The 24,377-nt window shown below is 44.7% G+C and overlaps 2 protein-coding genes across 2 annotated transcripts in view; one reads left to right on the top strand and one right to left on the bottom strand.

Moving 5' to 3' along the window:
• GLYCTK (glycerate kinase) overlaps positions 1-1,308 on the bottom strand; it is a 33,673-nt gene extending 32,365 nt beyond the window's left edge. Inside the window, exon 1 of the mRNA XM_089524586.1 lies at positions 1,103-1,308. Within this exon, the coding sequence (XP_089380712.1) occupies positions 1,103-1,206 (104 nt within the window). The 5' untranslated portion in view covers positions 1,207-1,308. The remainder of the gene's footprint in view (positions 1-1,102) is intronic.
• LOC149321572 (WD repeat-containing protein 82-like) lies at positions 1,308-23,750 on the top strand. Its single transcript, XM_089524599.1, has 9 exons — positions 1,308-1,661; positions 9,785-9,882; positions 18,041-18,107; positions 18,316-18,415; positions 18,571-18,687; positions 19,465-19,620; positions 21,278-21,347; positions 21,813-21,955; positions 22,715-23,750. The coding sequence occupies exons 1-9, from the start codon at positions 1,501-1,503 to the stop codon at positions 22,742-22,744; spliced, it is 942 nt and encodes a 313-aa protein (XP_089380725.1). The 5' UTR covers positions 1,308-1,500; the 3' UTR covers positions 22,745-23,750.
• The last annotated feature ends 627 nt before the right edge of the window (positions 23,751-24,377 follow it).

The raw sequence follows: 24,377 nt of genomic DNA, 5'->3' as shown, positions 1-24,377 counted from the left end.
GTGGCATCCGGGTGCAGCAGATTAATTTAAGAACCAGAATTATAACCGGATTTACTAGGGAGCCCTGGGGCCGACTGGAAAGGAAAGTGTAGTTTAGTGCTGCAGCGTCCCCAGAAGGAAAAACATCCACATTACTGGGGCCCGGATTTCAAACTGAACCGAGCTTTTATAGTATGCTGGGCAAAGAAAACTACAGAGCACATTTCACTGGTTCCACACACACTCGCACCATCTAGGCCCCTTCACCCTTGTTGGATGCTCAGACATGCGCCTCTCTCCCTCGTGGGGCATCCATCAATCAAACTGTTATCTATAGATTTAGCTTCCTTGTTTCCAAACCGTCCCTTGCGGCACTTCCTTTATTTGGGCTCAAAATCTTGACCCAGGAGCCGTTCCCAAATAGTTTTACCCTCCGGAAGAGGCTCTGACACGACCTGAGCTCCATCTTCCTGGCAACCTTTGCTCTCAGTGCATTTCAGTCCTGAACAAGCCAAACTCCAATTCAAATCTACCCTCCGCAGGATGGAGCCAGCAGAGCACCGCTTCAAGAGGCGTCCAACTGCTTCCTTTCTACATCTATCTAGCGAGTCCCTCTCCCCTGGAGCAGGCCAAAGCTATACAATGGTTGCATCCACACTGGAGAAATAACCGGGTTTGGCAACGCTTTAACTCTTTTTCTGGCTGAGCAAGAGAGTTACTGCAGCCCAAGTTGAGCGCTGCTCAAGACTCAGCGAGGCCGCGCCTGGCCCGCCTCCTCTCTTCCAATTGACCCACTCCCGCGCGCGCGTCCTTGAGGAGCCCCTTTTATAAGGCGGCCAGGCAACGGTCGCCTGGGGCCTCGTCAGCGATTGGCTGCCCCTCCAAGGGCTTGAAGAACGTTCGCGCTCGAACGTTCCACGGCGGCAGGAGCAAAGCGAGGCTTAGGGCTAGCTAGCGCGCGCTACGGCATGAGGGAGGGGGAGGGGGAGGGGGAGGGGGAGGGGGAGGACCAGCGCGCGCACCCGAGAGACAGATGTCCCCTTTCTTTCTTCTTTCTCCCCTTCTCCTCCAACGGCATTGTCCCAGAGTGCACCGCGGCTTCTCCGCAGCGGCCCACGCTTACGGCTCTTTCTTCCCCCTCGCGGGCTGGCTTGCTTGTTCTTTCGCTTGCTTTGCGCACGCGCAGACGCTCTCACCGCGCCCAGGCTTACCCGAGCATCCCAGCATGCACCGCGACGCCGAATGTTGTTGCCGCCGCGCGCCCCCCTCCTCTCAAACCGCCTCTGGTTCCCCCACAATTCCGTGCGCGCGCCCCTTTCCCCTCAGCCCCGCCCCCTCCTCCCCCTCCTCCCCGGAGCCGCAAAATGGCGGAGACAATGAAGGGGAGCCTCCTCCTCTTCCTCTTCGGCGCCGGAGCTTGAGCGGAGGCCGACGGAAGGCGCGCTCTCTCTCTCTCTCTCTGTGTCCCGCCCCCGTCCCTTGGCCTCCCCGGTCCCTCCCTTGGCTTCCCTTCGCGGCGCCATGAAACTGACGGACAACGTGCTGCGGAGCTTCCGCGTGGCCAAGGTCTTCCGCGAGAACTCGGACAAGATCAACTGCTTCGACTTCAGCCCCAACGGAGAGACGGTCATCTCCAGCAGCGACGACGACTCCATCGTCCTCTACGACTGCCACGAGGGCAGGTCAGCCACGGGGCCTCGCCGCCGCCTCCTCCTCCTCCTCCTCCTCCTCGGGGGCTTTGCCAGGCCTTCCCTGGCCAGGAGGCCCAGAGAAGAGGGGATTGACGCCTGGCTCCACTCCTTCGGGGCGCAGAGAGGGTTTAATGAAACACGGATCGACTAAGAATATTAATTAGAATGGATGAATACTAATCCTGTTTAGGGAGAAGGCGAGTGGAGGGAGAGCCCTCCTCCTCCTCCTCCATCAGCCTTCTCCAGGTGATGGAGGAGCCTCTGCCCGCTTCCTTCTCTGCTGCCTGGCCTTCTTGGAAGAAACTTGGGCAGAGAAGGAGCCTTGCAGGCAACCTTTGCCCATCCTCCTCCTCCTCCTCCAGCTGGTCTTTACTCGGGAGGGAGCCGGCAGCGGAGGGGCCTTGAGGGCAAGCATTCCCTGTCTCTTCCTCCTCCACTGTCCTTCTCCTCAAGAGAAACCTGGGCAGTGGAGAAGCCTCCCAGGGCAAGCCAGTCCTCCCTGGGGAAGAGGCTGAGCAGCAAAAGAGCCTTGAAGGCATTCCACATCCTCATGGGCTGCCCAAAATCCTTTGGAGGGCCACATGTGTCCCCCCGCCATGCATTGTGCAGGCCTGATTTATGCTCATCCCTCCATAATTGTGGATTTAATTATTTGCAGGTTTAATTAATATCTTCTCTGGGAAGATCTAGGAGGGTCCTCCTCCAGTGCAGTTCTACACTCAACCTTGACTAAATGTTGCACTGAAAGACCTAGAGATTCCTAGGGAGAATACTAGGCCCTTGTAGCTCCTCCAGTCCAGTTCTGTGCCCAGCATCTGTTGGACATTGACCACAAAGTTTTGCTGGAGGACCTAGGGATTCCTAGAGAGGTGTCCTCTCAGAGTGTGACTTGCTCAGGGTCACCGGGGGGCTTCCATGGCCAAGTCAGGATTCAAATCCTGGCCTCCCAGTGGCCTAGTCCAATTTCAAACTGCTGCACCACTGCTGCTGGATCTCACTATATCAGAGGGCACTGCCGTGGCAAATAAAGTGATCGGGGCTTAAACATGGATGGTGGTTCTGGGCCAGAGATAGGAAGCTGGTCCCTGGCACTGGCATGGGCTCCAACGTCCCTCAAGGACGGCATGTTTGGGGGAGAATTTGAGAATGAGAACCACGGTGGTTGTGTTTATCCCTTTGAAGAAAGGCAACCTATACTTTAATTTTTATCCATTTTATTTAAAAAATAAGTTTCCAGAGGCATAGCTGAGGTCATATTTAGTCGCAAAGAGGAGGAGTTGGAGTCGTGTGGCACCTATTTTGAAAACCCTGTCAAATTATTAGGCTGCTTTTACAAGATGTTATAAAGTGTTGTGTGGGCAGTGCTCACCTAAAGTTTATTTTTTGCATCTAAAGGTGTAGAAATACTGAAATGACTTGGCAGGTGATATATTGCATTTCTGAACTGTGGAGGCGGATACCTGTACTTTTACATATCCCTGCTCTATGCTTTACCAGAATTGAGCTGGTTGAGGATTGAGAGCAGCCCTAACAGTATGGGGCAGTGAGCAGAACGACAGTGACAGAAGAGTATTTGTTATATATGTGTGTGTGTTACCATGGGAATAAAATAGTCTTGATAGCATTAAGGTTTGCATGGAGGGAGTTCTTAATAAAGCGAAACCTATAAGAGAAAGTATGTTGGTTCTCTGTGAAAGGAAATAAAAGGAAGACTTAGTCTGAGATGAAAGCGAAGGCAGAGAGAACTGAGTTTTGGGCTTGGCAAGCAAAGAGTAGCCGAAATGCCCTGAAGGCACCATATCCTGTCTCAGGAGGTTCAGGTCTGTAATACTTGGAAGAGAGACTTTAGGAATACCAGGTGCTGTAGGCTACATTTCAGAAGAAGGCAATGGCAAACCTCTTCTGCAGAAATCTAGCAGAGAAAACCCTATCATAAGGTTACAGTAACACAAAATTAATGTTAAGATACGTAACAGTAATAAAACAAAGTATAACACTTCTGGGTCACATTTCACTTAAAACAAGGTGTATGATAAACAAAAGAATTACACTTCCTGCACACTTAGGTATACCATGTATTTTTTAACCAGAAATACATTCGAAAATTTCTGCTGCTGCTACTGCTGCTGCATTTTAATGAAATCCATGTTGGCAACATACTCTGGGGCAACACAGACGGAGGGTCCATGTGTCAACAAGCATGCTGTCCATCCTTGTTGAGATTACATTGAAGGCTGATCTGTGTTTGTCATGGCATTCGTCTGGAAGTCAAATGACTTGTTAGTTGTAAATACTGTTTCAAATGTAGTTTTCAGCTTCTGTTAGTGAAATAGAATGAAATGATGTAACTGTAAAGGCTTCTGCAAAGTGATTTTTTAGCACTTTTGAGACTGAGAAAGGTTGGTGGTATACACTTTGGTAGACTAAGGGGTGAAACAGATGGGCAGAAAGACTCGGCTTCCGGCTGCTTTGGAGGCGTGCCAGTTAGATGATGCACACTTGTAAAGTGACTGGAGGTCGCACTCTGGTCCTTTGGACCAGAGCAAAAGAAACCTCAGATAATCTGACTCCAGTTGGCCCCTATGTGCACAGCCCACCTTGGGAGCAGGTATCTGGTCTGTAGTTTTCGTGCCCACATGAGACCAGAGTGGACTCTGGCTGTTCTTTACTGCCCATCTGCTCCAGCCCTAAGTCTGCTTCATCAGATGCATGGAGTGAAGTGCCTAGGGACAGACATACTTATGAATGAGCATGTTGCGTTCATGTGAAAAGCAATAGAAATGCAGAATTTGTGGATATGGTGATGAGGTCACATTAGGAATGGTAACACAAGAACCAGAAACAGCAGTCCTTGAACAAAATCACTGCAAAGGAAGATTGGAAAGAGAAACTGCAGAACTGGAATATAGTGGGAGCTCGGTATCCATGGGGATCTGTTCCAGCCACACACACTCAGCGGATGCCAAAATCCGCAGATGCTGAAGTCCCATTGTCCCCCAATGGTGGCACAGGTGTAATCCCGTTCCTAAAGGCAGTGCAGCCACATGCATATGCCGCCACTGGGAACAATGCGAGCTTGCCATCCGCAGATGTTCAAATCCGCGGGTAGCAAGTCCACAGATACCGAGGTCCCACAGACTCCAGTCAGTCAACAATGGGTTGAAAGAGATAGTGCTTTCCTTGCACACTACATATGCAATGACACTAGCTAATACCCCAGCCTCATAAGGGCTCTCTTGCCCATTTTACCACCTCTTGTTTCTAACTCCCCTTCATCATTCATCTGGTTTTCTGCTTACCTTGACTTTAGGAAGTATTTTTCCTTCCATTCTTGTCCCCCAACGACTTTTCCATTTCTCTTGCTATTTGCACAGACAGCCTTCTTATTCATAAGTATAAATGTCTTTTTCTAGATGCTTCAATCCATGTATCTGATGAAGTAGACTTAGGGGGTCACATAGACTGGCAGCTTGGTGCAGCTTCCAGCCACTCCAGCACTGCTCAGCCCGCAATTGCTCTGGGGCCATGCCAGCCAGATGCCACGGGTCTGAAGCTGCACACTGCCACACCTCTGGACATGCTGGCAACAAGGAGCAGCTGGCTTTTCCCGGCCAGGTGCGCTCTCTGTGCAGTTTCTGGCCAGTCTGGGGGCATGCATCATCTGTACACCCTGCTCCAGCCGGAAGCCACTCTTTTCTGTGTGACTGTTTTTATGCTACCAAACTCTTTCTCTCAAAGGTGCTAAAAGATCCCTTGATATACTGATCCAGACTAACATGACTATGGGGCTGGACAGATGGGGAGAAAGGGGCGGCAAGACACAGCTCTTTTCTGCCCCTGACAGAGGCTGCAGCAACCAAACAGCACAGCGGCTTCTTTTTAGCGTGCATGCAGGGTGCCATTGTAGCCCTTGCTAGCATCGATGATGTACATGTGGTGTGACGCCATTTGGACACTGCATCTTGCCGTTCCTTTCTCCTGTCTGTCCAGCCCTGAAGTCATGGTTTGAGTGTTGGACTATGACTCAAGTCCAGGTTTGGGTCCCCACTCAGCCATGGAAACCAACTGGATGACCTTGGGTGAGTCACACACTCTCAGCCCCAGGAAACCCTGTGATACATTCGCCTTAGATTTATCATAAGCCAGAAAGAACTTGAAGGCACCTTTCTTTTGCAGTAATACAATTTTAATACCCTACAAGTTTTGTGCCATACTACTTTTACATACTATATATTTGTTGTTGTATGCCTTTAAGTCATTTCCAACTTCTGGCTACCCTAAGGCGAACCCTATCATTGGATTTTCTTGGCAAGATTTGTTCAGAGGAGGTTTGTGATTGCTGTCCCCTGAGGCTGCGATAATGTGATTTACCCAAGGTCATCCAGTGGGTTTCATGGCCAAACTGGGAATCAAACCCTGGTCCAGAATCATAATTCATCACTCAAACTACTAGTATACTTGTATATAAATCAAGAGCAGGTTGGGTGGCCAAAATTTTGAATATTGATATGACGTATGGATAAGTCGAGGGTAAAATGTAAGGACATGCAGCAAAGGATGTAAAGGATGAAGCAAAGAAAGACTACTAAAGAACTTACACATTCTGGTAGACATAAATCTGCTCACCTAAAGGATGGATGGATGAGGAGGAAACTGCAGTAAATGGTGTATCTGCAATGTGTGTGTGTGGGGGGGGGGTGAACAAGCACAGGCAGGCCTAAGAAAATATGCATATGTCAAAAAGAATGTAAAGGCTAAGAAAACGAAATGGTGACTGTGGTCCAAAACACATTGCAGAAATAATCCAGTCTGAGACCACTATAACTGCCCTGGCCCAATGCTGGGGAATTCTGGGAACTGTATTTTTGTGGGACATTTAGTCTTCGCTGTCAGACACCTCTGGTGCCACAATAAAAAACTATGGGGCTGGACAGGCCACCCATTTTCCCTCTGGAGCAAGCCCGCAGCAACCAAACCGTACGGGCTCCCTCCACTCCAAAAAGAACCCACTAAATGCGGGGTTATTTGGGTGCGGGCAGGCGTCGCCATCAGTATGCCATGAGCGCACTGTGTCACATCAATGACGCAAGCGCAGCGCCCAACATGCGGACATGGCACTGCGCTTGTGTCATTATGGCAGCGTCCTCGTGGACCGGAGGCCACCATGATGCTGGCGTTGCTTCATGTTAGGATTCAGGAGCGTGGGGTTACTGCATGCTCCTGAACTCTAATTTTGGCCCAAGGACAATTCTGTCTGTCTCGAAACTACAATCCCTAGGATTTCCTAGCAGTGAGCCAGGGTAGTTAAATCGTTTTTGATCTAAATTAGCAATAATTACAACTGTAACATTAATTTGATAACTTTGCCTGATTTTGTCCCAGAAAAGCTAAGAAACATACACAAATGTCTTACTCAAGTTCTTCAAAACCCAAAGCATTGATCCTGTCTACTCCCTCAGCGCTCCACCAGCGCCACCATTTTCTCTTCCAGAGATTCAAAATGTCTCAAAGCACTGCTGCGATAAGAAATTGTAGAGCAGGTTGGTGCTCCTTTTAGGTTTTCCTGGGACTGAACTCTCACCTTTCACAACTCTACTTTAGAGAAGGGGATGATTTCTTTTTCTTTTCTTTTTGTAAGAGTTAATATACAGTACTTCCAACTGACCTATGATAAGTCAACCCAAGTTTTCGGGGGGTCAATATTTTGATTTAAATGTCTAGACATGTACATGAGTATATGCAGTATAGTTACCCCTCTGTCCTTGCGGACTTGATGTCCAGTTTTGAATAGTCATGGAGGGGCGACCTCTGTTATTTTCAGTGGGGTGCTCCCCCGCAGCGCACGCCCTGCACATGCTCACAGGCAGGTGCCTCATTCAAGCCTATGGAGCTTGAATATTTATTATTATTATTATTAACCTTTATTTATAAAGCGCTGTAAATTTACACAGCGCTGTACATACAATCTTTTTAATTGGACGGTTCCCTGCCCTCAGGCTTACAATCTAAAAAGACACGACACAAAGGGAGTGGTGGTGGGGAAGGGGCCTCTCTAGTAGGATAAAACATATAAAATACATAGCAATATAGGAAATGATTCAATAAAACAGGCAACAAAAGAACATCAAATAGCAAGTGACAATTATGCAATGTCTGGAAACGCTGCCCTGAACAGCAAGTCAGCAAGTCTTTGGGGGGCGGGGCGGAATAGATCCCCCGTGAAAATGGAGGGCTGACTGTATATACAAATTTCTTATTCAAGCCCTTCAAAGCCTCATTCTTCTTGGCACTCCTTTGAAGAGAAGTGCCAAAGAGCTGCCCCTACCACCATTATCCCACTCTGGTATTCAGAAAAGCTCTCATCTTTCACATCGTTTACTTGGAGAAGGGGATAGTTCCTTTTTTTTTAATGTAAGAGTTAAGGTATAATACTTAGATTGAAGTGTGGGTAAGCCAGCCCAGGTTTTTGGGTCAATTTTTGGACTAAAATGTGTAGACCTATACACAAGCATACTGTTTTCAGTTGGCTCTCTTTGTTCGCAGGTTTAACAATTGTGAGATTGTCTAGAAGGGGTGGGAAGAAGGAGTGAAAGCAAACTAGAGTAGGAGAGAGTGGTTTCTTTCCCTCCACGTGCACCTTGGCCATGAGAGACAGAGGTAGGGAGGATGGACAGGTAGGCAGAGAAAGAGACTAGTGGGAGAGGGGGCAAGGGAAGAGACTAGTGGGCACAGAGAAAGGCAGTGAGGGAGAGTGTGTGAGCAAAGGAAGACAGGGACATTCAGCCAACTGCCTGGGACCAGGACAGCATCCCTCATCGCCTCTCACTGTCCTTAAGAGGGTCCTGCTGAGGACGGGGGGTACTGTGGATATTCACAGTTTTTCCACTTTTGCAGGGGCCCTGTACCCCTAACTCCTCCAAATGTGGGGGGGGGCCAAATGCATACAGTATTTCTAGTATGTATTGCTCAGACACTGTAATTGCTGTTTTATCCCTTAATAGGAGAAATAGGACCAGTTTGGATATGCTATCATGCCTTTGCCCTTTGCACCCAAGATGATATTAAAATCTCCTGTTCATACTGGACCTACAGTGTCCTCTAGTTTGTACAGTGTAGTACCCAGAACCATAGTTTTTGATGTGAAAGACCTGAGTTCAAATATCTGTTTAGCCATTAAAATCCTAATCTGTTGTCTGATCCACCATTTACGTTATTGAGATGATAAAACCTGCTGAAACCTAACTTGAACAGTTGAGGCAGATTCTTGTAAACGGAACATTTACTTTCGACTCATCTTGATAAATATGAGATCTGTGTATAAATTGCCTGGGTGAAGCACTGGTTTGACACAATTAGCAATACATTTTTGTGGCTTCTGATTGCCCTTCCAACCATTTTTATGTTGGAAACATGGAAAACTTTGAAAAAGAGAGATCTTATGTATTGCACTGAGATTTGGTCTGGGTAAAAGTAATGCCCAGTCTTCTTACCTGTGTTCTGTCAGAGGAAAGCATTTGTAGAATAACAACTGAGAATGTTGTATAATTAATGTATTCTACCAGTTGTAACAAATATCTGTTTGATGCAGTCATAAAAGTAAAATTAAGAATTATTTGAAGCAAATATATGCACATTGAGTTGAAACCCATAGCTGTGTTAGTCTGGATCAGTATGCAAAGGAATCTAGTAGCACCTTGGATCCGAGGCATCTGATTAGATAGACTAAAGTCTACAAAAGCTTATGCTACCAACTTCTTTCTCAATCACAAAGGTGGTAGAAGTCCTTTGCATAACATGTGCAAAATTAGTGTAGAGATAGCGCTTCTGCAGAACAGGTTGTCAGCACCTACTTGTATGTTCTGTTCTTGTTGAGTACTATGTCTTGGCTGCATTATTGAAATTTGACTAGAATTAACAGTTTACTCATATAGAAATAATACCAGCAACAGGTGTTCCTACTTCTGTTCTGGTGAATCTTGTGTTCCCTTGAACAGTCTTGGTGTTTGAGATAGCTAATTTAAATGTTCCTACAGTTCTGTGTACTTTTGAGAAGATTCAAATATATTTTGTTATTATTCATTGGATGTGATGTTCTTGTAATTCTTCTTTGGCAGGCCAAAGAGAACACTATACAGTAAAAAGTATGGAGTTGATCTCATCAGATACACACATGCTGCCAACACTGTAGTATACAGTTCCAATAAAATTGATGGTAAGTGGTTTCCTCATTGTCTCTCATAGTACTGTGGAAAAGACCAGTCTTGAGTAAATGAACTAGTTTATCAACTGAAGTTTTTAGATAGTCAATAAATATTTTCTGGTTCTAAGGATCTAATTTCTAAAGCATTACTTTAAAAAAAAAAGTTTTTCCCTATTTGTGACTGAACAGTAAATGTAAAGTGCAACCATACACCATTGATTTGATTCTCTCTTCACTGACTACGTTTCCTACTATTTTTGTCATCTGTTTCATCTCCAGCTGTAATGATGTCTACTTCCCATATACAGTCGGCCCTCCTTATACGCGGATTTGCCATCCGCGGATGGCAAATCGGGAAATTGTCCCCAATGGCGGCGCGCGTGCACGCGCGCTGCCATTGAGAACAATTTCCTTCTCCTCCCTCCCTTCCCTCCTTGCCTCGCTCCCTTACCTTCCCCTTACTTACCTTCTCGGCGCAGCGGCTTGGCCTCCGCCACCGCCGCTGCGGGGGAAGCCGGGTGGCAGCGGCGGAGGCCAAGCCTCGGCTTCCTTGCCACCGCCGTGAAAGGGCGCGATGGCGGTGCTGGAGGCCTCTTGGCCCCCAACAGCACCGCCACCGGGCCTTTGCCACAGCGGCGGTGAGGGAGGAGGGCTGCCGCGCCGGAGGCCTTTAAGGCCTCCCGCGCCGGCATCCGGCCTCCTCCAGGCTGCCGCCGCTGCGGAAGGGGTGGGTGTCGGTGCTGGAGGCCAAGAGGCCCCAGCACCGATACCTGGCCCTTCCGTGGCCGCAGAGGCCTGGAGGAGGCCGGGTGTGGGTGCTGGAGGCCTCGCAGGCCTCTGCTGCTGCTGCCCTCCAAGCCTCCTCTTCCTCACCTCCGCGCCCAAAAAAAGGCGTGGAGGTGGGGAAAAGGAGGCGCGGAGGGCAGCAGCGCTGGAGGCCTGCGAGGCCTCCAGCACCCACACCCGGCCTCCTCCAGGCCTCCGCGGAAGGGGCGGGTGTCGGTGCTGGGGCCTCTTGGCCTCCAGCACCAACACCCGCCCCTTCCGCGGTGCTGAGGAGGCCGGGTGTCGGTGCTGGAGGCCTTGAAGGCCTCTGGCGCTGCTGCCCTCCGCGCCTTTTTTTGGAAGAGGAGGCGCGGAGGGCAGCAGCGCCAGAGGCCTTCAAGGCCTCCAGCGCCAGCACCCGGGCTCCTCCAGGCCTCCGCGGCCAAGGAAGGGGCGGGTGTCAGTGCTGGGGCCTCTTGGCCTCCGGCGCGGCAGCCCTCCTCCCTCGCCGCCACTGTGGCAAAGGCCCGGTGGCGGTGCTGTTGGGGGCCAAGAGGCCTCCAGCACCGCCATCGCGCCCTTTCACGGCGGCGGCAAGGAAGCCGAGGCTTGGCCTCCGCCGCCGCTGCCACCCGGCAGAGGCCAAGCCGCTGCGCCGAGAAGGTAAGTTAGGGGAAGTGAAGGGAGGGGGGCAGGGAGGGAAGGGAGGAGGGAAGGGAGGGAGAAGGAATTTTTGTCCCAATGGACAATGGAATTTTTGTCCCAATGGCGGCGCACGTGCACGTGCGCCGCCATTGGGACAAATGGGACTTGAGCATACGCGGATTTTGTTATACGCGGGGGGGTCCGGAACAGATCCCCCACGTATAACAAGGACCCACTGTATGCTCATGCATAAGTCAGAAAAAATAGATCCAAAAAATCTGAGTACCTAATACAAGGGTCAATTCCAGAAGGAGCCCTTCTTGGCGGAGCATGGAAGCAGCCTCCAACCCTATCACCTCTCCCTTACCCAAACCAGATGAAAAAACACAACCCTTCCTCCTTACCTCCTTCTTCACCTTATTTTTCTGCCTAAGAAGCATTCAGCAACAACATGGGGGAGCCTGAAGAATGTGGCACATCTGACATTTTGGGAGTTTGAGATGGAGTAGAGTGGCAGCCATTATTAATAGGGGCTTACTATAAAGGTTTTCTGCAGAGAGTCTGCCAAATCTCACAAGGCTTATAGCGTAAGCCCCTCTTTAAAAAGGCTGCTGCCGCTTTGCTCCACCTCAAGCACCCAAAATGATATGTGAGCAACATTCTTCAGGCTAACCCATGCTACTGAATGCTGCCTTAGTCAAATAAGAAGGTAAGGAAGGAGGGAGGGTAGGCTGCCTTTATTTCTCCAGTTAGGGCAAGAGAGAGGTAAGGAGTGGGAGTGCTGCTCTCACACCAAGAGGGGCTTCTCACCTCTGCCTCTTTTTCACTGCCATTGTGCTGGATCCCTAATAGAGGCCGCTTGCTTTCTTGCTCTTCTCTCCCCACTCCATCCCTTTTTTTCAGGCCACATTCTCATTCTTTTCCCTATCAGTGTTTGTAAAAATGTACATATTTTAAGATCAGCAATGCCATTTACACCCTCCAATTCTAACGTCTGTTTATCTGAAATAAACAGATAATCACCTTTAGCTCTTCCTAAGTATTTTCACTTTATGCATTTTTAAAAGGAGAGGAAATAATTTATTACATGCCACTAAGATTTACCCTCAACGTGTCCATGGGTCATAGCAAAATCCATCATTTTGGCCCCAAAACCTGCCCTCGACTTACACATGACTTACATCTTGGATGTAGTTTACATGTCTACTCCCTTCTGCCCTTCCTTCCCACACTCTTCTTGGTAGCATCCAATCCCTGATAGTGTTATCTTGTCTTCTTTTCCCCTGCTTTCTCCATGGAGTGCAATTTCCACTTTAAATACATCTCTGTCCTAAATTGTTGACATACTTGCTCCACTCTCCCAATATTGTGAGCCCTCTAACTGTGAATCACTCCTTCCATTCAGTATCATTTTGTATTCTCACACACCTGAATGCTTTCACCTTTTTGACTACCAGCTTTCTGGAGGTGAATGTTTGATCTCTGTAGTTCTATAACATGGCTTTTTCTTGACTAAATATGATAGGGGCTGTATGGTCTAGGATGGTGGGAGGGCATTTAACTGAACTACACTTGGTTAAGAGATTTTATTTGTCTAGTTTTCTAGCTTGCTGCCCTGAAAATGGCCTTTTGTGCTCTGTCAGTTTAAGCTGTGTAAGGAATTCATTTCATACTGATTCATGTTTTGACTGCATTTAGTAACAGCTTGAGTAAAATAATAGTGAAGTTCTTGCCAAAGGAGACAGTAAGAACCTTAAATAATATGTTGAGATGCTTGGCATACTTCAAAGAGAGAATTTTCAAATTAATCATCAAGACAATAATATTGAAAACATTATCCAGAAGGAAGTGCACACATGCTAGAAGGGCAGATACTTACAAATACCTAGTTTGCATGTCATAGCAAGCTATGGACTCAGTACATTTTGTACAGCAACATTGACTGTTGCAGTGTGCCATAACACTTCTGTTTGCAGTGGGAGCAGCCACACAATCATGAACTTAAAATCTGTGATTTTTGTAGCCTGTTAACAGCAGGCTTGAATGAGTAGCAACAAATAGCAGGAAGAGCCAGCAAACCATTTTAACTATAGTGCGCCCTTCCCTTACGTGGGGATCCGTTCCTGACACACACACACCGCGTAAGGGGAAAACGCATATGTTCGAGCCCCATTAGAAGTAATGGGGCTCATGTCCGCAATCCGAGGTGCGCATCATGGGTGTGCACCCCATTACTTATTCCTGGCACGCCGAGGGTTTTTCTGGCACGGGCTTCCAGCGTATGCTGGAAACCGCATAAGCCTCGCCAATGTATAATGCAGGTGCACTATACAATAACCCAGAGTTCCTGCAGAATTCTGCCTTCTGATTACAGTCAAAAATTTAAAATTCATTGACCTCTAGAGCAGCCATAGTGTATTGCCACTGGACTTGCATTAGGCATTTCTCCATAGTAAATGGGCACATTTGTCTTGTTTTTCTGATGTGCAAAAAATGTTATGGCTCTTTGACTTTATTTTCAAAAATGTTCAGGATTCTTTTATAGTTAACGCTGTTGTTAGCAGGGTTCTTGATAATGAGATGTGAGTTTCTTGGGAAATGTTTCCATACCAGAAAATACCATGCCAGAATCAGAAGATGTCTTTTCTAGCATTCTTTTTTTTTTTTAGCTTGCTTAGCTGTTTTAAGCTTATTTACTAAATATATGACTTCTTGTGCATTCTTTATAAGGATTTGAAGCTTTACTAATAGGCAAAACTATTTGAGCAGATATCATGCACGGATAGCTGTGTTGGCCATTTAGCAAACCCAAACAAAAATCCATCAGTGATATCTTTATTGGCCAACCGAAATGCGCAATATACTTGTTGCAAGCTTTCGAAGCTCCATGGGCTTCTTCATCAGGCAAGATGTTACAAACCAAACAGGAGAAAAACCATGGGAGATGTTAGTCAGATGCCTGGAGGACTGAAACAACATGCAGCCATCTGACTAACATCTCCCATTGCTTTTCTCCTGTTTGGGTTGTAACATCTTGCCTGATGAAGAAGCCCATGGAACTTTGAAAGCTTGCAACAAATATATTGTATATTTGAGCAGATATATTTGTTATTAAAATGGAGTTGCATTCTATGTCAGTTGTCTGAAGTCTCAAGATTCATCCCTAACCGTCAGAAAGTTTTTAGTCTGTATACTCAGTACAACCCAGGTCTTAATTCTGATATGAAATCCTGATTTATGTCTCTTCCTGACCTTAAGAGACCACCTCTCCCTACACAATCTGCCCCGCACTCTCAGAACATCAGGGAAGAAATTATTGGAATATACGAAGACCAGACTAATCACAACTTCCCATAAAGCATTCACAGCCACAGCCCCCACACTTTGGAGCAACTTACCAGAAGAGATCCGTCTTATCACCACCTTAGATGCCTTCAAGAAGGCACTTAAGATGGATCTCTTCCGGCGGGCCTATCCATCTGATCTTGAACTGATTTTAAAGAATTTCTCACACTTGGTTCAATAGTACAGGAACAGATGACGATTGTCTATTTTAATGATCGTGCCTGTATTTTTGTGTGCTTTTATTGACATTTTGTATTGTATTGTTTGATTTTTATCTGCGCCGGGAGAGGCGGGAAATATAAATAAATTTTATTATTATTATTATTATTTGGATCATTCTGGATGAATTTCATGCACTATATATGTTTTCTTACACTAAAGGTCATAAAAAATGAAGGTGACAATAGAAGAGAACCATTGTATTCTTTGTTTTTTTTCCTCTAAATTAAGATGAGTGGCGTTAGCACATCTGAATACCCTGGACTTGGGATCCCCAAATTTCATATCGAGCCTGCATGTTCTTGAGAGGTCACAGTAACCCTTAGGAATACCAGGTCAAGTTCCCAGAAGAAAAGACCTGACGCATGTGCACATCTAAGTAATCATACAATCAGAGCTGCTAATTGCTCCTTTCTTCCCCACAAGTCATCTGCATTTTCTCTTACACTTTGAGACAAAGGATCTCCTTGCACCCAAAGCAGTAAGCCAACCTTTCTGCTTACTCCCTGTTGTGTTCCAGCCAAACTTCTTTGTCCATCCATCCTAGGGATATGCTGATCCAATCACTGTTTTTATCACCCTAAAGTTAAAGCCATCAGCTAGTCCAGAATCACACTCCTGGGGAAGCTATCGGGTTTTTGTTATAGTGCTTTGTTTTGTTATAGAGACAATCAAGCACACCCCCAGAGGCTAGTTATCGGGTATAAAATTGGTCTTAAAACCTAGCCTCTTTGCACACAGCCAGCATATACAGTGGTACCTCGGGATACGAAATACCCAGGTTACGAAATTTTCAGGATACGAAAAAAACCCATAGGAAATTATTGTTCCGGGTTGCGAAAGTTTTTTCGGGTTACGAAAAAACTTTTGGTGCTTTTCTGCGCGATTTCACACGGAATCGCGGCTTTTCCCCATTAGCGCCTATGGGAATTCGGCTTGCGAAAGCCTTTCGGGTTACGAAATTGACAGCGGAACGAATTAATTTCGTAACCCGAGGCACCACTGTACCTCTGTGCTCCCTGTATGTTCTGTGTCACCCTCAGACCTCCCAGTCTTAGCCACTTCAGTTTTCCATGGTCTGCTTATCGGACAGATAATTATCAGCCCCCCCTGCAAATTATAACCCCCCTGCAAACCCTTCAGATGCCTCTATCTATTGTGTGTGTGATCACACTCTGCATTTTTCTAAATAAAACTTTCTTAGTTCACCCAAACCTTGAGTTCCCCTCAGTTATTACTGATATATAAAGCTGCAAACAGTCCTAAAAGTTACCTAGCCTCTTGCAAAAGCTATTTTCCTGCAATAGGTAAAGTAATGCTGTCTTATTTGGTGGAGATCACTCAGTCTCTCCACCTTTCTTTGGGTAACAGTGTAGAGAGGTTGGTATCATTCTATGCATCGGTCATATACCACTAATTGCAGTGTCTTTCAACTCAATTCTAGAATGCTTCTCTCTGTATCACAAACTGCTTGTGAAACTGTGGGTCAAACTAGATAGAAATGCAAGAAAAATAGTGGTGTTTCTTTGATTGAGTTATCTTATAAACTGAAAAAGCAGTTTGCAGTTTAATGGAATAGAGGAGCCCTCCAGCATATGTTATAGTAGCTATAGTATAAGCATTAGTTTATGATAACTGTCAAATGTTAGTTTTGATAATTGTCTTGTAAATAACTGAAATTGCTATATTATCTGGGGAAATACATGACACAGTGCAATATACGATCTAGTGAAAGAAATTAATGATATACATTGTAAACATGTTGTCTGTGGAGAACGCAAAGACAGGTTGTTTTTATTCTCTCTTCCTTCAGAACAATTGCCATGGTTGGTGTGTATGAGCTTATGTTTTAGGCTTTCTTAACTACTGCTTGATCTAGCTCTGCAGAGGTCTTCCTTGATGGAGAATTCCGCAAGTTCCGAGTATGCTTCTTCCTACCATATGCTGCCTGTTTCCGGGTTGAGGTAGTAGTTTGTACAGTTTGAGGGTCTATGATACCACCCGGTACAGGAGATAACTGTACAGGCCACTGCCTTGCCTGGGGCAGAGCTTCACCTGCTGAAAGAAACTTATCTTCATCTGTTTGGTGATCACTTACTGTTGTTACTTAAAGAGGTCAGTTCATCTCAGGCTCCTGTGTTTCGTTCTTGAGTAACAGGTTTTGGAACTGAACTATCTGTTATAATTTGTTTAGTGGAGAATTGGATCTTTAGTTCATTGATTATTTAATAATGTCGATTCGTTGAGAAATCCTTCAGATTATTTCCACAGAATTGAAAAACTGCAATATATATATAAGCAGTTGATCCAAATAGAACTGTTCTTGATTGGCCATTATTGACTTGGGAAAGAAGATTTCTCTTTGACCTCTCTGTGGCCTCCCGTTTCTTTAACTTGGCAGTCTCCAGATGTGTTGGATTTCAGCTCTCATCCTCGTTATGCTACCCTACAGATGGTGGGAGTTTTAGTCTAGCATATCAGGAAGCCTCCAGGTTGGGAAAAGACGCTGAAGAGAAAAGCATACTTGAGCAAGCTGACTTTTTACGCTTTGACATTTATGAATATATTACCAAATAAAGGATGTAGAGAGAAAGTGTGACACTCCTGATTTTGGTGGCCCGAATCTCACTATGCTGCTAAGGCTATTGGGACTTTCATTCCACTACCAGGAAAGTCATTTGTTCTCATCTAAAACAGAGAGCAAAAAGCTAATTTTGCAAGCATTTGCCTTTTAGCTAGTTTTGTATAAAATTGATAATGTTAGTGTATTAAACAGAGAGGTCTGCTGCTGAATATACTGGTTAAGAAAGGAAGCAATAAAATGTTACTGACCAATCTTGATTTCTCTGAGTATTTATATCTGCAAGTGCTGAAAGTGTTTCCTTTTCTTTTCCTTTTTTTCTCAAAGGTAATTGTGTGTTCATTGTCATGGAATTAGAACTTTAGTGTGTTAAGCTAGAGGCAGGCTGCACTTTGATGAAGATAATATGGCTGTTACAGTCTTGAGGTATAGAAATGCTCATTTTAAAGTGAAAGTATAACATAGAGATTATATTTTATGTTTTCACTGTGTAACCCCAATTATAAATATGCTTTAATAAAAACAAGTTGTCTTGTTGGAGTGAGCAAGTTCTTACTATAATCAGGTGATACAGTGTTGCTATATAATGTATACCTTGTTGATGTTTCCTTACAGATACAATCAGATATCTCTCTCTACATGACAATAAATACATCAGATACTTCCCAGGACACAGCAAGAGGTAAAATTAGTAAAGCACTGTTGATTAGCTTGGGGTGGAAGCCGGAGTAATGAGACTTTATTGGTTGATAAATCTAAATAGATAAATAGATAATGCCAGATCTTCATTTGTCCTGCCTAAAAGTCTAATGTTCTTTTGAATTTGTGAAAATGAAATATTAAATATGGCTCACTTGCTTTGTGTGTTTTATTTTATTTCTTCACTTCAGAGTTGTTGCTCTATCTATGTCTCCTGTGGATGATACTTTTATTTCTGGGTCACTTGATAAGACCATCCGACTTTGGGATCTTCGGTCTCCAAACTGCCAGGTAAACTATCTAGTGGTTTGCACAAGATGTGCTAGGGGACATCTTAAAATGTAAAAAGATGAGATTATAGTCATTGATAACATTAAACTGTGGTAAAAGAAATCCTCAAAAGAAGACTGTAAAATAATCCTTTTTAACATATTTCTAAATTCTAGGGTTTGATGCATCCTCAAGGGAAGCCTGTCTGCTCATTTGATCCAGAGGGGCTGATTTTTGCAGCTGGGGTCAATTCTGAAATGGTGAAACTTTATGATCTTCGCTCTTTTGATAAGGTATATAATGTTAAATGTAATGTCTTTTCCCAGAGTAGAATCTCTGTGACCCACAAACCATCACGCTTAGGATCTCTTAGGAGTCTTATAATTAATTTTCGTTAAATGATCCTGTGTCTGATCTCTTGCTTAAGAAAATGAAAAGCACCTTACTGGCAGACAGGGTCCACCTGGTCTTGCATTCTTTGTACAAATCCCAAATGAGAGGTAGGGATTAGTTGTTTCACCAATATATCAATATTTTAAGTCCTGTTCCTCTGGCTTAGACAAGCTCATTTTTCCTGGAAAAATATTAGTCATTCAAAATACAAATGCAGGTTCAGTATTCCTTAACCAGAAATCCAGAATGCTCCAAAATTGAACATTTTTGAGCACTGGCATGACACTTTGTGGAATTTTTGGTATTCTAATACACTGTACAGGTAGTGTAATACCTGTGCTGTGGTTAAGTGGCTGGAGAGAGATGCAAGAATCTGTGAAATGATAGGAGGTGTGGGTTTGCTTCAAGCACTACACTTCGATTCTTGCCATTTGCAGATCTTTGACTCTCTCTGCAGCCTCATCTCTCCATCCTCACAGATACATTACAGATATGTACTAGACTAATTGTATGCCAAAATAAAAGAAAATCCCAGTTCAGAAATACTTCTGGTCCCAAGCATTTTGGATAAGGGATAACCAACTTGTATTTTATTTCCAGGCTCATGCCAGTTTTCTTAAGCAGACAGAGTTGAATTGTTTTGCTACACTCCCATTATTTATTTTTCTTTCTTGAAGGGTCCATTTGCTACTTTCAAAATGCAGTATGACCGAACGTGTGAATGGACTGGATTGAAGTTCAGCAATGATGGTAAACTTATTCTCATATCAACCAATGGAGGTTTCCTCCGGCTCATTGATGCCTTCAAAGGAGGTGTTCTTCATACATTTACGGTAAGGCCTGCTTACTCTACCTTGTAATACTTTGTGCCTTAAACTTCTCCCAAGATTGGTGTGAGATGTGTTACATAGGTCAGCTAGCTTTCTCATTCTAATTTTCACAGCGGTTCATACCTGACAGTGTCTGTCAGTATCAAATGTGAGCTTGCCCAAACACACACACACACACACACACACACACAGAGTTTCTACAGGGGTAAAAATTAATCACTGTCCCAGTAGTATGATCTCAACATTTTTCCTCACCTCCTTATGGTTCCATCTCCTAGGTCATCAAATTATGCTTTTTTCAACCCTTTATCATCCAGGGCCTTGCACATAGTTTTTCTGTACAGTGAATATTACAGAACCAGACTCTTCTACCTATCGTGGCTGATCCTGATATTTAGTGTACTCAGTAGATTTCTGTATTAGGTAGGGTACACTTACAGTATGTCTACTTGCTTACTTGTTATTGGTTTCAGTACAGTGGGCCCTTGCCTTAAGCGGGGGATCCATTCCGGACACACACACACACCCCGCGTAAGGTGAATTCCGCCTATGCTCAAGCCCCATTCATTTGAATGGGGCTTGTGCGCAGCGGCGTGGAAGAGTGCGGGTTGCCATGGGTGCGCACCCCATTCATTTGAATGGGACACGCTGCCCCTTGCACCCCACACACTCCCCGCGGCTTGAGCGCGTATGCTCAAGTCCACGTAAGGCGTGCCCGCGTATAACGCGGCCGCACTGTATTAAATGCAGTTTGTTGCAAGTGCATGCATGTGCGTGTCTGATTTCCACTTACCTCCCCAAATGTTAAGAACCACCTTTTTACCCAGATAGCTAAAGTATTTCATAGATAACCATCCTCTAGGCCAGTGCTATCCTAAGTGGCAGCTCGTGGCCCAGTGCTAGTTCATAAGCCATCAGCTGCTAGTCCCTGGAAAGTTTCCAGGCAAGAAAGAAACAGTTGTAGCCTGTGGACACTGGTCCTTGATATGTTGAGGAGTGGAAATTGCAGGTTCCCCACAGAGATAGCCTGGAGCAGTACGTCTTAAGCAATCTTTGGTGCTGTACAGGCCAGCGCAAAGCACTGGCCTGCACACGTACTAGGGTTGCCTCGAGGCGTCCTTTCCAGACGCCCCACAACCCAAGTACGTTGCTGCGGCGTAGTAATGGCAGCACCCTTTCTACATGGGTGCCTCTATTATGACGTCACGGCCATGCCGCCTCCAAATGGGGCGGTGTGGACTTGATGTCTTGGTGCCACTGAAGGGTGCCTGTGGCACCCTTTCAGCAGCACAGGAAAAAGCTCCGAAACAGAGCTGCTTCCTTGGTTTGTGTCGCCGGCGCAGCCTTTACACGGCTGCGCCAGCAACACAAAAGAGAAAGGGTTCTCTTTTTCCCCACCGCTGTCGGGGTGTCCTTGGGGCATGAAGCCCCAAGGACACCGCTTTCCAGGCTGCAGGGAAGTGGCCTTTTGCCACTTCCCCACGGCTTGGAAAAGCAGCGGATCGGGGCCTCAGGGCTGCCACTGAGGCCCGGATCTGTCAGGGAAAGGGGCTGGTGCAGGCTGCCCCAAAGGGGCGGTCTGTACACCACCTTAGTATCTTTCCTTGAGTGATGTTTGACTTTTCTCATATTCTCATAGCTATGAAACTTTGTTTTGTAGGGATACAACAATAGTAAAGCTGTCACACTGGAGGCATCCTTCACCCCAGACTCACAATTTATAATGATTGGTAAGATTGGAACCTTTCTTTCTTTCTCTCTAACTGTGGGGCACCAGTTTCCCTGTGGAAAGGGGACAGAACATCCTGACTATGGGTTGGTCCACCTCTTCCTCTTTAAGCAGCAACAAATTGACTTTCAGGGGCGTTCAGGAAGCAGAGGAACCCTCCTATGGTGTCAGTCTTTTTTCCTGTATGGATACGTTTTTGTTCAGTGCAGGCACTATTTTCAAGACTTTGCTCCTTCCCTCCTTCATTCTTAAAAAACAAAAAGAGAAGAAGTAGTAGAACATCCTTTTTCAAGCTTACTTTTAACTTTCTCCAAGTCTACTGTCCCTTTGTTCTTCCTTATCTCCTCAACCTCCCCTTTTCTTCCCTCTTCTGGGCACCTACATGGTGGGAATGTAGACATGGGTTGCTTCATGAAAAGGTCATCTGGTGATGATTTATACTGCTATTGCATAATCTAACCTACAGGATCAGAGGATGGGAAGATCCATGTCTGGAATGGAGACACTGGAATGAAGGTAGCAGTGCTGGATGGGAAGCATACAGGCCCCATTACCTGTTTGCAGTTCAACCCCAAGTTTATGACCTGTGCCAGTGCATGCTCTAATATGGTAAGGAGATGGGTGCTTCTGAAAACAAAGGCAAATTTACTCTTTTGCCAGTTGAATGTTTTATCAAGATTTTCTTGTAAAGGGTTAAAGAATGTTATTAGAAAACTAATCATTTTCCTAAGACAGTGAAAATAAAAATATGGTATTTGAATTGCCTTGCATTAAGTCAAATCAGTATCAATATGCCCCAGAGTCCATACTAGATTGATTAGTTGTACTGTCTTGTGCTGAGTAGAGCTATCCTGCTTCATGAAATCATCCTATGCCTTATTGAAATGCTGATAGATGAAGAAATAAAGGAATGGTGGGAAACACTGCACAAATAATCCAGTTTAAGACCACTTTAACTGCCCTGGTTCAGTGCTAGAGAATTCTGGTAACAGCAGTTTTGTGAGACATGTAGCCTCTGCCAGAGAGCTCTGGTACCACAATAATCTACAATTCCCAGGATTCCCTAGCACTGAGCCAGAGCAGTTAAAGTGGTCTCAAATTAGATTATTTGTGCAGTGTGTTTTGGACCTTGGATAAAGATGCCTACTAACTATAGTTCTCTGTAAATTTGATCAACTCTTTTAAAAACAATGAAATTATAATTTTACTCTAGGATGGATTCCTAAACCTGGATTTCTAAACTGTTGTGACTAGAGAAAGGGGACAGGATTTTTTGGCATAATCTCACTACTAATAATTGCTGCAAATCAGTCAGCAGTAGCCATAGTTAGCATCCTACATACTTGTTTTCTTCTTTTTTTCCCCCAGGCCTTTTGGTTACCAACATTAGATGACTAGTTCTGCACATCATTTCTATTGGACAGTTCATACTGACAGACATATATTTGTGAAGATGGCAATGAAAGTATTGCAGTTGCATCACTCGGACAGAATGTTTTAATCCAGCACTTCATATGTATGATTTGTTTCCTGCATTTCTCTGAAAGGATTATTTTTGGTGCATTTGATTGTGCAGAACCGTGCCTGAAAACCGTCACATCTAGCACTATCTCAGCTATATCAGAATGCATCTCAGATGAACTCAAGTTAGCTGCTTTGTTCTGGAATATATCCTGTTTCAGATTTGTTACTTTGGTTTTTTAAAAAATTAATAGAAGGCTGTCACTCCTGGAATGCAGTACTTGTTTAAAAGTGGACTTTTCCAGCATTACAGTTTTAAAATCAACGTTATCTAAGATGTGCATTCTTAAGCAAATGCTTGTGTTATATAAAACTTTTGTGCCATGTATACAGATAACTGTCCAATTCTTGAGAGAAGTTTCAGATGGTGTTGAATCCTGTACTTGTGGAAAGACCCCATGCTGTTATGAATTTTTAGCATCCAGGAAACCATGGAAGGTTTGCACCCTTTTCTGTGGGCAACATTTCAGACACAAAGTCACTTTGGAGTGTTGTGGTGGAGAATCATAAGCAATACAGGAAACTTTCTGTTGGAAAATGCTGGCAAACAGACTGGATGGAAATACACTCCCTATTCTCCTTCAGTATAATCTTAGCTAACTATGTAAATATGTAGGGAGGGTGGGGGGTGTCACATTTTTTATTCTTTTTTAACTATTCTTTATTAAAAAGTAACACTTGGACCAGTATTGTGGAATGAGTCTTGGTTGTGTATTTGCCTTTCATCGAACATTCTGTATTTTCATCCCATTCTTCCAGGATACTCAATGATTACTCACCAGCCCTAGCGCATGTTCCTTTATCATGTATTGTATAATTATGCATTTAGTTAGCTTTTTCTAATCCACCTAACTTGATGTAATTAAAATTTCCAGTTAATGAACTTAAGTCTTTTATTGACACAGTTTTGCAGAATAATAAGGCTCGTAGTAAACGTGCAGTGGCATCCTTTCTCATGTCTTAGAGCTATAATATGTATACTATATTTACTCTTTTACACTTCATTGGGAAGGTAACAGCGTTCCATGCAGTCATGCTGGCCACATGATCACTGGAGTCATCTTTGGATGACACTGGTTCTTTGGCTTGGTAGGTAAGGCATTCAGTGAACTATCGACCTATTTCCTTATGATCTTCATTACCAAATACCTATTAGTGATAACCTGTATATTTCAGGAATTAACCGTTCAGTTTTCTCATGCTCTAGTAGTTTTAATTCACCTTTGAACCTCAGTGTTTGTATCTTCTCCAGCCAGCTTTCTTTGTCTGTTCACTGCTTTGCTTAGCATTGTTTAGATGCTGTGGAGATCTTCTCTCTGTGTTACTAGTATATGTTGTATCAGACATTATCCTCCAAAGAGCTTTTGCACATAAACCAGCTTGAAGAATGTAAAGCTTTTAAATTTGTGTTGGTAACTGTAGGTGGAAATTTTCTAGTTGTCTCTTTGCTAACATTATTGTATCCATATTTAAAATGATTTTTGTATGTGTTTGTGTTTATTTGTTTCAC

This window comes from Sceloporus occidentalis, unplaced genomic scaffold (genome assembly GCF_023333645.1).
Source record: "Sceloporus occidentalis isolate IW3139 unplaced genomic scaffold, rSceOcc1.0.p SCAF_1, whole genome shotgun sequence".
Taxonomy (NCBI): Eukaryota; Metazoa; Chordata; class Lepidosauria; order Squamata; family Phrynosomatidae; genus Sceloporus; species Sceloporus occidentalis.
The sequence above is the reverse complement of the archived record's forward strand: the minus strand, read 5'-3'. Positions and strand labels throughout refer to the sequence as shown.